Source organism: Lepidochelys kempii, chromosome 2 (assembly GCF_965140265.1).
Source record: "Lepidochelys kempii isolate rLepKem1 chromosome 2, rLepKem1.hap2, whole genome shotgun sequence".
Taxonomy (NCBI): domain Eukaryota; kingdom Metazoa; phylum Chordata; order Testudines; family Cheloniidae; genus Lepidochelys; species Lepidochelys kempii.
Window position 1 is genome coordinate 5,600,923 of NC_133257.1, and position 17,482 is coordinate 5,618,404.

The 17,482-nt window shown below is 50.5% G+C and overlaps 2 protein-coding genes across 2 annotated transcripts; both read right to left on the minus strand.

Annotated features, from left to right (window-relative positions):
- Positions 1–339: 339 nt before the first annotated feature.
- On the minus strand, positions 340–5,147 carry THEM6 (thioesterase superfamily member 6). The gene is made up of 2 exons (XM_073329968.1): positions 4,435–5,147; positions 340–2,457 (listed from the first exon to the last, which is right to left on the minus strand). The coding sequence occupies exons 1-2, from the start codon at positions 4,936–4,938 to the stop codon at positions 2,344–2,346; spliced, it is 618 nt and encodes a 205-aa protein (XP_073186069.1). The 5' UTR covers positions 4,939–5,147; the 3' UTR covers positions 340–2,343.
- A 4,090-nt stretch (positions 5,148–9,237) lies between these two features.
- Positions 9,238–17,166, minus strand: LOC140905834 (ly6/PLAUR domain-containing protein 2-like). The gene is made up of 3 exons (XM_073329331.1): positions 17,029–17,166; positions 11,153–11,272; positions 9,238–10,095 (listed from the first exon to the last, which is right to left on the minus strand). Exons 1-3 carry the CDS (start codon positions 17,078–17,080, stop codon positions 9,890–9,892), a joined length of 378 nt encoding a protein of 125 aa, XP_073185432.1. The 5' UTR covers positions 17,081–17,166; the 3' UTR covers positions 9,238–9,889.
- Positions 17,167–17,482: the final 316 nt, after the last annotated feature.

Genomic DNA, 17,482 nt, shown 5'->3' on the forward strand with positions numbered 1-17,482 from the left:
TCAAGAGCAGCTCAGACAAACACCTGCCAGGGATGGGTTAGTTATTACTTAGTCCTGCTTTGTGTGCAGAGGACTGGACTGGATGACCTACTGAGGTCCCTTTCAGTCCTACACTTCTATGATTCTCTCTCTCTCTCTCTCTTTCCACCATCTGACAGTGTCTGGTTAATGTTTATACCCCAAAGCCTTGTTCTAGCCAAGTACTTAAGCATATGCTTAATTTTAAGGACACTGAGTAGCCTCCACCTACTTAAAGTTAAGCATATGCCTGACAGCTTCACTAGATTGCGGTGCAAATGGATCCATTGTTTTTTAAAGGAATAAACATTGCTCTCGGGATTTCATCTCATTTAGAATCCTTTGATGTCTTCAAGTAAATATAAAATAGTGTGGCTAAGCAGTTCCAGTAAGTAATAGTTGCGAGCCAAGAAAACCATTAGAAGAGGCAAATATATATTCAGAGGCAATTCACAGCTATCTCACTGTCTGGGTTCAGACCACCGCAGGAAGCGGTGGTATTTAGATTACAGAACACATGCACAAATTCACAGGTTAGCCACACTTCCAAGCATGTTCCCTCAATACAGTTCTGGTGTAAAGTGCTCATAAGAGGAAAACGTTAGCGTAATATACAGCAATCTTCCATTTACAAAGTACATAACAAGAACTGTTCCAAATATAAATAGAATCAAATATCCAACAATCAGAAAGGAAATTGCCCTGTTTGCTTACATGGGCAAAGGGGACCTGAATTCCCTGAGTCCTGCTCTAAAGCAGGTTGCAACACCTGGGTCATGTCTATGCTGGGGCCATTTGTGTTTTTCCTGCCGCTCCAACGGTTCGTACCAATGAAGGGAGATTGTAGCACTGAATGGGCTCCCATGTTTTTACCCCAGCATCCTCTAACCCTGCTCTGAATCCTGTTTACAACTACACTACCAGTGGAGTGTTACAGTCCCGATTTTCCCAAGTGCAGAAACTCAAAGGCTTCACCTCGACTAGGATTTCACGGTGTGTTGTTAGCTAAGACATTATGACATGTTCTAATAGTCTAGTGTAGATATTACCATGTGCCGTATACACCGCTTTGTCTACACTACGACCTTTTAGAAGGCATTAGGAAAGCTCTTAGCTAACACCTTGAACCAGCACTCCTAGGACTTTGTGTAGATCAGGATTTCAAGAAGAGGCACAACCCATTTGCAGCTACAGAGATTTTGCAGCTACAGAGATAAGAAAAGCAGGGCCAGGGGATACTTTAGCACATGCGCTGCACTTTTCCTCTTCAAAGCACTTCAGAAACATCAGTGAATTACGGTAGTTCTCACACCCACCCCTGGGAGGTAGGTAGGTAGCATCTCCATTTCACAGCTGAGTAATTCAGGACACAGAGAGATTGTGTGACCTCAGTCACATAGTAATTCAGTGGTACAGCCATGATGGGAACACAGGAGGCTCCTAGTCCTAACCTACTGCTCCGAAATACGCTTGGAATAACCCTGGTGATCACATTCATTCTGTCTAAAGACGGAGACAACATATGTATGTGGTGAAGCCTTATTTACTTGCAAACACCACGTTAGCCTCCCCCCCCACGGCACTGATGTATTTCCCTACAGACAAATCCTAGGATAGGGTTGTTAATAAATGAATGCAGCTGGGGTCAGGGTTTTCTAAATAGTGCTATTGGGCATAAGCCTGGCATACCATGGGGTACCTTTATCTTTTGCAATACATCAGCAGGTTTTTCATTCACGGAGCCTGTTACTGAGCAGGTCCTGGGCTCCCTCTGCTGGCAGTGTTAGTGACTGAAGGTGTGTGGAGGCAGGGCTACTGCAAAGGACTGTGGGTACAGTGGAGGCATCAGCACATCAGCCAGTGGGGGTGGCTGTTTCCAATTCCTGCGGGGGAGGATGTTAGATGTGCTGATGCCCCAGATCCCCTGCAGGTTGGGCTGCACCAAAGTTTTGTTTTCCTGACGTTACCAGCCTCTGGAAATAACGTTTTTGAGTGAAAACTCCCTTCTAAAGACCAAAAGGTGCCACTCCCCACTGTCCTGGGGCTCTAGGTGCTACCCAGCCACCACCGAGCTCACTGTACCAACTGAGATCAGAGAGGGCTTTCACCAACTTAATAGGGTTTCTGGGGGTCCTTTCCTAGACAGCCGTTTGGCTTGTTTGTCTAGGAAGCTGATGGCAATCTGGATCAGTCTCTTATCCGCAGCGGCATAAGCAGGGAAGCTGATGAGAAAGAGCACCTGCAGTAAGTACAGGACTTGGGTCTGTTTGGAGCACAGGTCTATTGCAGTCTGGAGAAGGACAGGTGGGGGAAAACAACATCTGGTTACTCATCCTTGGTATTGATTCCCAGGCCGCTTTCAGCTCTTAGCTTTTGGCTGCTGGCTTCATTGTAGCTGATCCAATGCTGCACCTCCTCTGGAAGTTCTGGGGAGTCCACCTGGAGGAAAGACAGGCAGGATAGATTGGTTCAGGGTACAGGTTTTACAGATTCCCTGCCAGTGTCACATACAAAATAACTCAGTTGATCTCCAAATCACCCTCAGTTCAGCAACATGCACTCCTCCCTTTTCTGTCCATTATGTTTCCCACAAGATTTTGGATATCATAGAATGGTAGGACTGGAAGGCACCGCGAGAGGTCATCCAGTCCAGTCCCCTGCACTCATGGCAGGACTAAGTATCAAGGACTAAGTATATCAAGACCACTCGGATTAAACCATGGAGCGCACTGTAAGACTGAAATAAGTTCTTTAAAAAAAGAACGCTCCAGGGCTGAAAATCTTACCGATTTTCTACTTGCTGCTCGTGTTTCTTAACTTTCCAGCTCATTATCATCATTAGCAAGATTTCAAAGAGAGCTAACCGATGAGAAAATGCAGCATTATAACAGTAAATATTTTTTAAATCCTAGCAGTTCTTTGGCAGGGATATAAGCCAACTTCTACCTACTGGTGATTAGAAGAAGGCTTTCCTGGGGATAAGTTATTTCGTAACTCCCTGCTGCAAGGAAGGCTTGCACCTTCCTCTGAAGCACCGGTCCTGAGCTTTGTCAGAGACTAGACAGGAACCTCCACGCTGGATCAGAGCAATGGTCCTGCATTGTCCTGGAAGAAGAAATGTTCTTGCTCTGGTGCTCAAAGGCCAAAGTACCTGCTGATCTTGTGTCAAAATCCTCACCAGGGAGGAATCACCTGAGAAGACCAAACTGGAGCCGGACCCAGTATCACTGTTGCCCAGAGCTGTCTGGGGCTTGTGACCTTGCATTGGGAATAAGGAGGGAGGCTGTGGCTGGCTAAGTGGGGCAGTGGGGGCCCTGTGTGGGTTTGCAGAGAGAGGCCGAAGGGGGCCAGAGGGGTTTGTTGTGGGAAGTCCATGGGCATCGAAAAGGGCCAGGAGCACCAAGACGCAGCGCCAGAGTGGAGCCCTGCCCAGGACTCCAGAACTGTGTGTAGACGCATTGCTCAGTGTCTGCCCTCTCAGACTGTGGTACCGCTGGGCCTGGAGGGCCATGTGCAGGCTGCACCCTGGCTGTTTCTCTCCAGCCGTCCCTCTGTAACTCAATATTTCCCTTTCCCATAGTCAGTGCTCTATTCCGGGGGGGCGGGGGGGGGGAGTCTGTTTGCTGCGGGGGGGGGGGGGATGTGTGGAACAGGTGCCCCTGGGGCAGAAGGGGCTTTTCCCTGCTGCGTCCCTGTGCCCACCTCTTCTTAGAATAGAATCATAGAATATCAGGGTTGGAAGGGACCTCAGGGGGTCATCTAGTCCAAACCCCGGCTCAAAGCAGGACCGACCCCAACTAAATCATCCCAGCCAGGGCTTTGTCAAGCCAGGCCTTAAAAACCTCTAAGGATGGAGATTCCACCACCTCCCTAGGGAGCCCATTCCAGTGCTTCACTGCCCTCCTCGTGAAATAGGGTTTCCTAATATCCAACTTAGACCTCCCCCACTGCACCTTGAGACCATTGCTCCTCGTTCTGTCATCTGCCACCACTGAGAACAGCCGAGCTCCATCCTCTTTGGAACCCCCCTTCAGGAAGGTGAAGGCTGCTATCAAATCCCCCCTCACTCTTCTCATCTGCAGACTACATAAGCCCAGTTCCCTCAGCCTCTCCTCGTAAGCCATGTGCTCCAGCCCCCTAATCATTTTCGTTGCCCTCCGCTGGACTCTCTCCAATTTGTCCACATCCCTTCCGTAGTGGGGGGACCTAATCTGGATGCAATACCCCAGGTGTGGCCTCACCAGTGCCGAATAGAGGGGAATGATCGCTTCCCTCCACCTGCTGGCCCTGCTCCTGCTCATACCAATCCCCGGCCACAGCTGCTCTCTTGCCAGCGTCCTTGCCGGGCGGTTGTGCCGCCCTGGTGCCCGCTTCACCGAGGATGCTCCTGCGCGCACAGCCCCCGCCCGGCCTCACCTGTCTCTGGTACAGGTGCTGCACCAGGCGCCCGGGGCTGCTGCCGGCCACGTGCAGGCGGCAGAGCAGCAGGGCGCAGACGAAGCCGTCGCGGGGGCTCAGGAACCGCTGCTCCAGGTAGAAGGCGCGGGCGTCCCAGCCCAGCAGGCGGGTGCGCACGGCGAAGCGCTCGAAGAGGCGCAGCGGGCGGCGGTGGCGGGCGCAGGAGGCGGCCAGCGCGAGGCTGCCCCCCAGGGCGCGCAGGGCGCTGAAGATGCCGCAGCGCGCCAGGTGGGCGCAGCGCGCCAGGTCGGCCTCGCGCAGGTAGCGGGCGTTGTTCATGTGCAGCAGGCAGTCCAGGTCCGAGGGCAGCACCAGGCCCGGCCAGCTCTGCTCCTGCAGCACGTCCCGCAGCCGGGGCTGCAGCCACCGGGCGCGCAGCACGGCCAGCGGCAGGCGCAGCAGGTACCAGGCGTCCAGCAGGCCGAACAGCGCGGCCCCCGCGCCCAGCAGCACCAGCAGCATCGCCGCAGCCTCCCGCCTGCCGGCAGCGTCCAGGGATGCCGGGAAGGGGCGGGACCCAGCAGCGGCTGCTTCCTCCCGGTCCTGCTCCGCAAGGCCCCGTTCCGTCCGCCCCCTTGCACCGCCCCTTTGCCTTCGGCTGCACCGGCCAGCGAGATGGCCCCGCACTGGAGCAGGCGTCTCTCCCCGCCCGCTGCCTTCCCCCCTCCCCGGCTGCTGCCGGCAGCCCGAGCTCCTCGGTCCACGAGGACTATCGCAAGCCCCGCTGCCCCCGCCCTGGCGGTCGGACTTCTTGCAGCGCTGCTCTCCTGCCACCCCTCCCCCGCCGCGCCGCCCCAGTGTGTGCAGCCTTGGCACCCCCCCCCCCCCTCTGGTGATTGCAACCCTGGCTCCCTCCCCAGTCCTCTCCCAGCCCTGCGGAGGGTCTCCAGAGGCAGCTTGAGGGCTAGAGCCAACCCCCCTGGGTACGTGATTGAGCCAGGGTCCTTAGGGCATGTCTACACTTGCCATTTAAAGCGGGAAAAGTCCCTTTTTGGGGGGCGCAAACCTCGTGGGAGCGTCTACACTTGCCAATGACTTTTTGCGGTGAAACTCAGAAGTTTCCCCACAGAAGGAAAGCCTCCTCCGCCAGAGGCGTGCAGCTCTTACCGGGGATGCTCTTGCGGCCATGGGCAAGGGAAGACAGGCTCTCCCCCGCAGGCTATCCCACAGTGCCTCGGCGACCAGTCTGGCCAGCGGCTCTGCTGCCCTGACGCCAGGGAAACAGACATCCACCCTGTAAAGCCCCGGGAACTTTGAAACTCCCCTTCCCGTTTTCTTGGCAAGTGCTCAGGTGCCATCTGGCCGGCTGACAATAGCTGCTCCAGGGAGCAAAGGATCCCCAGCTGGAGCAGTGCTGAGCTCCTGGGACTGATCAGTGTTTGGAGAAAGGAGGCTGTGCAGGGAGGCAAGCTGCCCCACAAACACCCCCCCTCTCCCCCTTCCCCACAAAGCCATCTTCAAAATGGAGAGAGCTGCACTGTGGGATAGCTGCCCTAGAGCATCCGGGATGGAAATGCTGCAAATGTAGGAAGTAAGTGAGTACCCAGACCAGGGCTTTACTTTCACCGGTTCCCTATCACCGGTGAAACTGACAGCGCCAAAGCTCTGCAAGTGTGGACAGAGCCTTAGACGAAGTCACCTTTCCAGGGCTTGCCCCGTGACTTGAGCTTCCTGAGCCAAGCTCCCTCTGCAGATGGGCTGGCTGAGATTATGAAGCCAGAAGAGAGCCCTGGGATGGAGTCTGATCTGCTGTATTGGTTCAGATGGAATGTTTGGGCCAAAAAGGTCTTAACACAACCCAACCATATTCAACAAGGTTTGGGGTTTGGTACACAGACCTCAGCTTGCTTAGTACCATGGCAAAACCACCACTGAATTGTTGTTTAACCTTTTTATTAAAGATACAGAAAAGAAGGAAAAAGTTCAAGCATTTGACATGGAAAGCGCTTGAGCATAAGTCAGGCTTTTAACTACATCCTTAACTACATCCCTACATTAACTTTTTCCTTTAGCGGGAGAGAGATTTTAGAAGGAACCCACCCCTTGTCTGACAGTCTTTTAGATGCTATTCAAGACATGCTTTTGGGGGAAAAGTGATGGGCTGGGAGCTGTTAAAATCCAGTCTCATTTCCTGGAAGACAAAACAAGACAAACATGCAAAAGGGCAGAGAAAAGAACAGCAAAGAGAGACATTTATCAGGGGGTAGCCGTGTTAGTCTGTATCCACAAAAACAACAAGGAGACCGGTGGCACCTTAAAGACTAACAGATTTATTTGAGCATAAGCTTTCGTGGGTAAGCTGGGGTGGGGTTTTTACCCACGAAAGCTTATGCTCAAATAAATCTGTTAGTCTTTAAGGTGCCAAAGAGAGACACTGTAGCCTCTGTCTCTGGTGGTAAGTCTCACATGCAACCTCAGAGCTGACAAAGAGGCCAGCACAGGGGCTGATCAGCTGCTCTGAGGCCTGGCAAACTCATGCCAGCATTGGGCTGTTTAGGGCAGTGCTTTTAGTCGCTTCTTTCTGGTCACAGGCTTACAGAAGTGCTGCAAAATGTGTCATCTTGGCTAGCTAAACTAGACTTTTATTATACAGATGGGAAAAAAGAGAAGGATAGAAACAAGAAGAAACATGGCGTTCTATTGGTCGGCCTTTTTGTTTGGATGAATGCAGTCTTTTTGTGCCTTTTCTCAGCAACATTTGTTGTGGTTGTTGTTGTGACATCTTAGAAACTTTCACTTACTTTTTACAGCAGAGCTCACAATCAGGGTGAATTTGTAGGCCCGTTGATTACAACAGACTTCCTGCCTAACACAGGCCATAGGACTTCCCTGAATGTTTGAACTACAGCAGATTTTTCAGAAAAAAAAAAAAATCCAATCTTGATTGAAAAATTGCCAGTGATTCAGAATCAAGCACGACTCTTGGTAAATTGTTCCAATTCGCCTCTGTAATTACCCTCCCTGTTAAAAATTTGCACCTTATTGCCAAGTCTGAATTTGTCTAGCTTCGACTCCCAGCCATTGGAGCTTGTTCGATTTTTGTCTGCTAGATTGAAATGCCCATTATCAAATTTTAGTTCCCTATGGTCAGATTGTTGTTCCCCATTGGAGGGGGGCAGCTGGTCCCTGGGCAATGGCTTGGAATTGTACAGGAAGAGATTGCAGAGCTGTTGAACGTGACTTTGCTTGTTGGATCCTTCCGCAGACCTGCCAGCCTGAAGAAGAGCCCCACTGGGAGTTCAGGGCCCCTGCCAGCTTCCCCCTTGTACAGACCACGGCAAATAATTTGACATGTTCAGACAATACAACGTGGAGAATTCAGCTCAGCTCATGTCGCCACTTCTGGCTTGGGATCTGCATCCAAAGGCCAGAGAGATAATGTCGAACTCCAGTCTTTACAGTGTAGAGTGGGAAGGGGGAATCGGGACCTTCTTTTAAAAAGGATAATGGTGAGGTTGGTCTGCTCTGGCGTTTAGAGTTCAGACTCTCTGAGGTATGGGCAGGAAGGGGGCTTACCAGTCTGAAATGGAGGGGAAGCAGTAACTGGAGGAGGAGACCTTTCTCTGCCCGAGGCAGCATGCCCCCTCTAATGGTGGGAATCAGCATTTTTCACCCCTAGATCTCAAAGCACTTTACAAAGCTGTGCCAGTGAAGCTGTGTCCGTGTTACAGCTGGGAAAACTGAGGCACGGAGCAATGACCCCATGACTTGAACAGGGTCGCACACGGAGTCAGTGGCAGAGCCATGATGAGAGGGCTGGTCCTCTGCCCTTGCCACAAGCTCGTGCTGTGCCCCCTTGTGGGACTCCAAACATACAGGCCCAGTGCAAGGACCAGCTAGAGGCAGCGTGCAGCAGAGGACAGAGCAGACATCTTGCCCATCAGGTTTCTGATCAGTTTCCATGTGCCAGAGTTCATGGGAGTGACGCTGGACCTTACCCCGGATGGGAAGGTGACACAGAGGAAAGGCTGGTCAAAGTGAAACATTTATAACTGGAATTCAGGGCCTGCTGCCCAGATCTCCTTCCCTCATTTACGTGAGTCATCCTGTTGATTTCAGCGGGGCGGCTCACATGCCAAAGTCTTTGTCATGGGAATGAGAGTGGTGCAAAGTCCAAATTCTCCCTCCTAGATGGGACAGAGCTAAGAATCCCTGGCAAGCCATTTCTGAACTGGATCCGGTTACGCTGGATCTAGTTTTACTGCAGAGGTGGGACAAATGTGCCTTGAAAACATTCTCAAGGGGCGGGGGCGAGGAGGGGGGGGAGATCCTAAGCTGGGTCAGATCCTCAGCAGAGGATGTGCTCCATGAAGACTGGATCTGGCCCAGTAATATATTTCCCTTTTATTTTTTTTTTTGGGGGGGGGAGACAGGGGGGCCCGGAGGCAGGTGTCTGAAGCCAACTGGGAACTTGTCTGGGTTTTAGTGCAATTGAAAGTAAAGAACTGAGACTATTAGTTCACGTCTGGCAAAGGGCAGGCAGGTTCCGTACTAGCTGGACCTGCATTTCTGATGTGCACAACCCTCCTGCCCTTCCAACTCTGGGCCTCTCTCTTGAACTGTGCAGCGGGCTTTGCAACCTAGAGAAACTCTCAGATGAGCCCTCAAACTCGTTTCGCTCATTGTTCTAAGCAGCATTTGAAAACCGACCTCTTGGGGTTCAAGCACGCTGAGAAAATGGGAGGTGGAAATTGACATCCCCAGAGAACAAGAAAAGAAGGACTTGTGGCACCTTAGAGACTAACAAATTTATTTGCGCATAAGCTTTCGTGAGCTACAGCTCACTTTATCGGATACATTCAGAACAGGGAATCACTATGTTAAGCTATTTATCGTACAGAAAGATGGGGGACTGCAGTGCTTGGGAGCTGCTAAGAAGAAATCAAATGTGGCATGATTGGGGTTAAATGCTGGATCCCCTGCACAAGAAAACAGGCTTTAGGTGAGAATTGGGGGGCACCCTGCATTTTCCCCTGACACCAGCCCTGCATGGCCCTACTTGGATGGATTGGCTGGTGAGTTTCTGTAGTTCTTTGACCTGCCTGCCATGGCTCTGTCTTGCTCCTCCACCTCCCCCCAGTACAGAACAGTGCCCACCCCCACACAGTCCCTGTCATCCGACCCTTCCTGCTATGCAGAACGGCCATGTCTGTTCCACATCCCCATCCCTGGAGGGCTGCAGCGGCAGGATGTAGTCAATGCTGAAGAAACGTGTCCCCTTGATTAGCAGCTGGGAGCAGAGCGCTGCCCAGGGTTTCAAAGCTGGGTGGGTTTGATCTCCAAAGGTCCATTAAATTCCCGGCATCGATTGAAGAGGCCACAGTTAACTGAAGAAATATCTTCCTCAAGCGTCTAACAGTGCCACGCATTGGGCAGCGTGGCCAGGAGGATTTCTCTCTGAGACCCTGCTATATTACAGCATGACACTCAGGAGGGTCCAGAGAGTGGCAGCTGTGATCACCACGGCACTGGCTCTCAGCCCTGGCACTCCCCCGGCATTGCACAGGTCGCTGTAACAGCACGAGATGGGGTGGGACTCCCCAATTCCATCCGGGTCGGAATGCATGCACGTTTCAGCGCAGGATTTGGAGACGGTGATGTTCCTGAAAAAGGGGTAACCTGTAATGGATAGATTAGGAAAAAAAAGGGAGAGAGAAATGGTGAAGGGAGGTTTATAGATTTAGAGCCTGGTTCTCCTTTATGCTAAGGCTACTTTACACTGTCTTGGAAGTAGAAAGGGGCCTTAGAAGGGTAAGCAAACTATATCCAAAGGAGCCTGAGTGCAGGTGAGCAAAAAGCTCATTGGCTTTAGTTAGTATCTGTAATCCAGTGGTACCCACAGTGTGCCAGGTGCTGTGTACGTGCATGTGAAGACACAGTCCCGGTGCCAAAGTTGCATGGAATTCAGACCCAGGCACCAGCTGGTATTCCCGTCCTCTCCAGGGGCCTGATTCTGAATGGATGCCAGTGTAAATTAAGGTTTCAGAGTAACAGCCGTGTTAGTCTGTATTCGCAAAAAGAAAAGCTCATGCTCAAATAAATTGGTTAGTCTCTAAGGTGCCACAAGTACTCCTTTTCTTTTAGTGTAAATTAAGGGTAAAGTCACTGCATCTTATGACGGGGCACAGCCATATGAGCAGTACAGTAGTTTCTCCGATAATCACACAGTGCAGACGGTCAGTTCAGAGTGTGCAGAAGATGCTCCTGTAAAATTAGCACTGGCATGTTGTTGTTCTCCTTTGTAAACAACCAGCGCCGGCCAAAGCTTCTGTGAAGCAAAGTGAACAAAGGGAGTCCAGGTCCCCACAAGTTAGAGAGGTAAGATTGCCTGATACATAGAACCATAGAATAGCAGGGTTGGAAGGGACCTCAGGAGGTCATCTAGTCCAACCCCCTGCTCAAAGCAGGAATGAAGCATAGATGAAGCAAAGTAAGCAGAGAGAGCCCAGATCCTGGTGATTTACCACTAGGGTAGAGTTAAATAGACTATTCTCCTTCTTCTGTAAATTTGGATTTGGACTTCTCCATTTGGGTTCCTCAGAGACAGTGTAGGGGACAATCTCACACTGGCTGGGGAAGCGGGTAGAAGGAAAAAAGGGAAGAGGGTGCGTGAGAAGTTATAACCGAGATGCATTTCCTTTGCCTTGTTTATTTGCAGTGATTGGCTGAGACTTACCCGAGTCTACAGAATGCAAAGTTGTCTTGCATGCAGTGTCGTTCTTAGAGCAGTTGCTGACTGTGGTGCACGCAGAAAGATCCGTCGGTTCTTTGCAGGTGTAGCATCGCAAGGACTGGGCTGTCAAGAGGAACAAAATGGCATGCCTCTGAATAGATCTTAGTAGGTGCTGAGTGTGGCTCTGCTTTTTTGTCAGCTTTGGACAACCTGCAATTATGCTAAATGGCTGTTTAGAACACCAGATTCCCTCCCCCCCGCAGGGTACATTGCGATTGTAAGTCACAGGTTCAAGTACCTTGATAACCAGCCATGTGCAATGGCATTTGAACCCAGAACTTCAGAGCTGAAAGCATGAACCTCTACCACTTGAGCTAAAAGACCAAGCTGTAGCTGGCTCATTGATTATTATTCTTTTATTTTGGAAGGACCTAAGATCCAGTGTCCCCTAGTTTGGGTTCCGCAACTTGAAAAGTGAAGGGATCTAGTATGAATCACCTGCCTGGCGATCCTCATTACTTCCTTGTAGGATTGCTACCTCTGAGGTTATACCAGGTGCCTGCGTGGTCAGCATTTTTGCCAAGCAGTAGACCCTTGTTCCTGTCCCGCAGGTTTATATACATGAGAGCCGGTGCTGGGAGCTGTTGTGTGTCCATGCACAAAGAGCAAGTTCCAGCCACCTGAAATGACTTTGCTTTTAGATTAAGAAAAGCAACAAAGAACAAAAGAGATGTTTCCTCGTGAGTGTGTGTACATGCTGGAGTAAGATGAGGCCCTGAAACATAAACCCTTGTATCAGAGGCCTGGTATGAGGCCTAAGGCCTGAGTTAAAGTAATGGTCAAGACTTGGCTGACATAAAGCAAAGTTAAGCTGCGAGCCAGAGGCAGGCCCTGCTCACAGATGCTGGCAAGGAAAGGGCTGATGTTGCAAAAATACACATCCCTAAAGTATGACAGGTTGCAGAGTAGCAGCCGTGTTAGTCTGTATCCGCAAAAAGAAAAGGAGGACTTGTGGCACCTTAGAGACTAACCAATTTATTTGAAAATAAGCATCCGATGAAGTGGGCTGTAGCTCACGAAAGCTCATGCTCAAATAAATTGGTTAGTCTCTAAGGTGCCACAAGTCCTCCTTTTCTTTTTACATCCCTAAAAGGTACTGGACACTCGAGATACCAGAACACCCTGAGGCTTGCACATTCCGCACACATAACAAGGAACAGGTGGACCCATCCTAAAGACAGGAGCAAAGGGCAGTATGGTGGATGGCGTTGTTTTGTTCGAACCAACGTGTACAAGGGGAGAGGCGGCACCTTGCTACGTAGAGGTGTTGCACCTCAGTACATCAGGAGCGCTGTGTAACTTGTTTGTACTTGTGTATAAGAATGCATCCCTGGGGCGGTGTGTCTGTCCAGCCTAGGGGGCAGTGGAGTATCCCGCCACTGACTGAGCTGCGTCCATTGTCAGAGAGCACATATGGACTAGCAGAACTGTAGACATCTGATGCGGGGAGCTAGAAGACTGTGTTTCGTTTGACCATAAACCTGGCCGGTGCCTTCGTACCTTATCGGAGTCTGTGGTCATTGGGGGTTCTCTCGGGGTCTGCTGTGTCAGCGATCTGCGCAGAGCCAGGGCAGCACACAGAGGGAACACACGCACGCAGCCGACTGCTATCAGCATTGGACAGAGCAGAGCACCACACTGGTGGCGTCTGACAACACGTGTGTGTGTATTCTGGACCAAACTGCAGCGGCACCAAGGGCAAAGTGGTTGCTGTCATTTCAAGGTGCTGTTCACATGAAACAAAACGGGTCTCAGTTATACCCCTACCATAGCACCCACTATCACTGAGCTCCAGCTTCCACTCCAAGGCCCCCTCGCACTTGCTCAGAGGGTTCTCAAAACAAATTCCTTTCAGGATGAATTTTTCTATGCACATTCTCTCAGCTCAGAAGAGAATTTTATGAAGTTAGTTAGTTATTTTTTAGACTAACTTGGTTCAGCCACCATCTGAGTTGTGTATGTGTGTGTCAGTTGCACTGATGTAACTGAGATCAGAATATGGGCCAGTGAATTTCAGATTTACCCCAGAGTTACTGAGGACAGAGCAAGGACAATGCACTCCTTAAGGTATGCTATTGCGGTATAAAACCACTGATGATGTTACAGTTGTTTTGTAATATGCTAAGAGCAGCTGCTTGCACAGTCAAGACCTTTGACGTATTTCTTCTTTCCTATGTGTCCTTTTTATAAACGTGATCAGTCTGGTAGTAGTTAAAAAAATGCAAGAAACGTTTCTACTGCCACCGCCTGGCGAAAATGTAGAAAGAAATGAATTTTGTTTCTAAGAATATATTACTTGGATCCAGGTGCTCTGTATGGACAATTCTCCATAGCCTCATCATAGAATCATAGAATATCAGGGTTGGAAGGGACCTCAGGAGGTCATCTAGTCCAACCCCCTGCTCAAAGCAGGACCAATCCCCAATTTTTGCCCCAGATCCCTAAATGGCCCCCTCAAGGATTGAACTCACAACCCTGGGTTTAGCAGGCCAATGCTCAAACCACTGAGCTATCCCTCCCCCCTACCTAGGGTAGTCATTTTGGCTGGAATTTTCAAAGGATGCTAAGGCAATTAGCTATCCAGTTCCTATTGAATTTCAAGGGGAGTTGAGCATGTAGCTCCTTTGAAAATGCCAGCCTCAAACTGTGCAGAGGGAGGGCAGAGTATGAAATGCTCCCATTTTGATTTGCAGATGCTCTCCACCTACTTTGCACAGGTCGGAATGACAATATAGGGTGGAAGACTGTGGTAAATTAGGCTCAGTGGGCCAGATCCCACCTCGCAGGGTCCTAGAGTCCAGGCTCTAGCCCGAGCCGGAATGTCTGCACCACAGTTAAACAGCCCCATAGCCTGAGCCCTATGAGCCCAAGGCAGCTGGCATGGGCCAGTGGCAGATTTTTAAGTGCGGTGTAGACATATCCTTGTGGTACGGGGCTAAAACCAGCAGTGTAGATGTTCTCCCTTGGGCTGGATCTCGGGCTCTGAGACCCACCCCCTTCTCTGGGTTTTGCAGCCTGAGCTCCAACCCAAGCGGGAACATCTACACTGATCATTTTAGCCCCGGGTGTGAGTCCTGTGAGCCTGAGTCAATTGGCCCAGGCTCTGAGACTCACTGATGTGCTATTTTTTTTTTTTTTTTGCATAAAGATGGTTGTTAACATGTGGGATCAGAACTTCAGCAAGTATAAATCATGGCCCGGCCAGCGAATTTTGGTTGGGCCTGATTCTGACCTCACAACAGTTTTCCACTAGGGTAACTCCATTGACTTCAGTGGAGTTACTTCTGATTTACACCAGCTTAAAGGAGAAGAGAATCAGGCCCCCACAGTCCTTGGCAAATCAACCCTTCCCAGAGGAGCAAAAGGCCATTATTGCCATGGAGAGGGGGCCGTGGAAGGGACCAAAGAAGCACGGGGGAGAGGTTACAAAACTAAGGAACAATCCAATGGTGAGGAAAGAGTCCACGGAGAAGCAGAACAAGGGCATACAAAGGGCTGTGCAATGCTCTGGCCTGCTGTCACGGTTCCTCCCCCACTCTGAACTCTAGGGTACAGATGTGGGGACCTGCATGAAAAACCTCCTAAGCTTATCTTTACCAGCTTAGGTCAAAACTTCCCCAAGGTACAAAATATTACACCTTGGACTGGCCGCTACCACCACCAACCTAATACTGGTTACTGGGGAAGAGCTGTTTGGACGCGTCCTTCCCCCCAAAATACTTCCCAAAACCTTGCACCCCACTTCCTGGACAAGGTTTGGTAAAAAGCCTCACCAATTTGCCTAGGTGACTACAGACCCAGACCCTTGGATCTTAAGAATAATGAACAATCCTCCCAACACTTGCACCCCCCCTTTCCTGGGAAATGTTGGATAAAAAGCCTCACCAATTTGCATAGGTGACCACAGACCCAAACCCTTGGATCTGAGAACAATGAAAAAGCATTCAGTGTTTTACAAGAAGACTTTTAATAAAAAATAGAAGTAAGTAGAAATAAAGAAATCCCCCCTGTAAAATCAGGATGGTAGATATCTTACAGGGTAATTAGATTCAAAAACATAGAGAACCCCTCTAGGCAAAACCTTAAGTTACAAAAAAGATACACAGACAGAAATAGTTATTCTATTCAGCACAATTCTTTTCTCAGCCAATTAAAGAAATCATAATCTAACACATACCCAGCTAGATTACTTACTAAAAGTTCTAAGACTCCATTCCTGTTCTGTCCCTGGCCAAGACGACTACAGACAGACACAGACCCTTTGTTTCTCTCCCTCCTCCCAGCTTTTGAAAGTATCTTGTCTCCTCATTGGTAATTTTGGTCAGGTGCCAGCGAGGTTACCTTTAGCTTCTTAACCCTTTACAGGTGAGAGGAGCTTTCCCCTGGCCAGGAGGGATTTCAAAGGGGTTTACCCTTCCCTTTATATTTATGACACCTGCACACCCGAGAGTGATTCAAGGGATCCCGGTTCCGTGCCCAGCCATGCCCCGTCTCACTGCAGGACCTAGGGCAACTCACTTTCCCCTCTCTGTGCCTCAATCTTTCCATCTGTAAAATAGGTCAGTGTCATGTCCCCCACCTATGGTATTTTAATATTAAGCAATGTTATGATACCCCAGAGGGAAATAACTAAGTATGTGGAATAGGTTACCTGGAAGGGGGCTGAAACAAGAACATGGGGCAGACCCTCAGCTGGGGTTAAGTTGGTGCAGGTCTGGTGAAGTAAATGGAGCTCTGTTCACTTAACCCAGCAGAGTAGCTGGCCCGTGGTATATAAATAAGTCCAGCAGATGGAGAGGATCGAGGAGTAGGGAGGAAAGGCAGGACAGCGCGAATCAGGAAAACCCCCAAGTGGTTAACTCTTGAAAGACTCCCGGGTTACACCTAAAGTCACAGCAGAGATGTCAAGAGAACCCCCCCAGCAGGCTGTTAAATCTCAGCACTACCAGGGATGCGCACTGCAAGGATATATAACAGGAACACAAGGATCACAACAAGACTGGATCACACCCAAGCTTCATCGGGGCCAGGGTCTGTCCCTGACTGTAGCCAGAACCGGATGCTTCAGGGGAAGGTTCAGGAAACGCTATAGGAGGCATGTGGAGGATCATCTCCCCCATGAAGGTCTCATTCCAACCCCACTAGCTAGAGATGGGCTTAAATGCTGACTCCCATGGGTTATCTCCTTTTCCAAAATTTGTGTTAGCATTAACTATCCGAGTTCTGGACATCCCTCCCCATCGTCTGGCCAACGCTGATTTACAGACTGCCACCACAGTCACATAGCAGGTGGAGTGCAACCCATCCTGCACCTAAAGGACCAAACTGGGGGGCTAGGTGGAGCACGTGTCAGGTCCGATCCCTGCCTGCAGTTCCACGACCTCCTTCCTGTCCTTTCACCCTCCCTGTTCCGCTGTGGGTCATGGATCTGGAGCAGAGAGGAGGATCCCTCGGTTCCCATTCTCCCTTGCCCTGTTACCTTGTTAGTTCTTTACACCAGCATAGAGGGGATGTGAGATGTGACCACTCTGAGGCAATCGCATTACACAGGTGTGGATGCCTGCACCAAGTGCAATGCAGGACAGAAGGAGAGCCTCCCTCTTCTGCTGTCAGTAAATGCCCGGCCGGGAACATCCCCCCCATTTCCCTTCCCCAAAACCTTCCTTTCATTTTGCCTGATAATTTTGTCAAATAGATAACAACACTCCCACCCTCTCTCTGGGCTGTCCAGACCTTTGTCCAGCGCAGCCGCACACTGGGAATGTCACAGATAAATCACTGCAGTCCGGGGAATCCAGGTGAAGCCCCTGCAATCTTACCTAGCTCCACGCACACAAGGCCAGCCAGCAGAAGAGCCAGAAGCACCTTCATCCTGAGCAGACCCTCAGCCTGGACGGCCAAGAAGAGCAAGAACTGCTCGCAGGGAGCTTTCTACTCTTCCCCTCTGCAGGTGACTTCCCGTCCTCCGCTGGTTCTGATTAGAGCCTTCCCCAGACCCCTGTAGTGGAACAAGTTCCTTGAGTGATCTTATCGCAGCAGGGCCCCGCCCTCTTCCTCCCCCATCCCTGCACATCCTGAAGCTCTCCAGGGCTGAAAATAGCAGTACAGAGGGGTTATGTTCAGGGACCTTTGCATTGGTCAGGGTGGGGTGGGGTTGTACCCTCCCCATCAGACAAGAGCAGAGGGGTTCATACAGCTCATCCCCCTGCACCGGAGTGACTCTTCGTGCCAGCTCCTTGTGCCACACTGATGCCCCTCACTGACCCTCTTCGC

What these genes read in the sequence shown, in the direction of transcription:
- THEM6 (XM_073329968.1), bottom strand. Translation starts at nt 4,938, where the DNA reads ATGCTGCTGGTGCTGCTGGGCGCGGGGGCCGCGCTGTTCGGCCTGCTG. An exon ending in AGCACCTGTACCAGAGACAG is followed by an intron (nt 2,458 to 4,434) that starts GTGAGGCCGGGC and finishes TCTTTCCTCCAG; the next exon opens with GTGGACTCCCCAGAACTTCC.
- LOC140905834 (XM_073329331.1), bottom strand. Translation starts at nt 17,080, where the DNA reads ATGAAGGTGCTTCTGGCTCTTCTGCTGGCTGGCCTTGTGTGCGTGGAG. An exon ending in CCTTGTGTGCGTGGAGCTAG is followed by an intron (nt 11,273 to 17,028) that starts GTAAGATTGCAG and finishes TCCTCTTGACAG; the next exon opens with CCCAGTCCTTGCGATGCTAC. An exon ending in TTTGCATTCTGTAGACTCGG is followed by an intron (nt 10,096 to 11,152) that starts GTAAGTCTCAGC and finishes TATCCATTACAG; the next exon opens with GTTACCCCTTTTTCAGGAAC.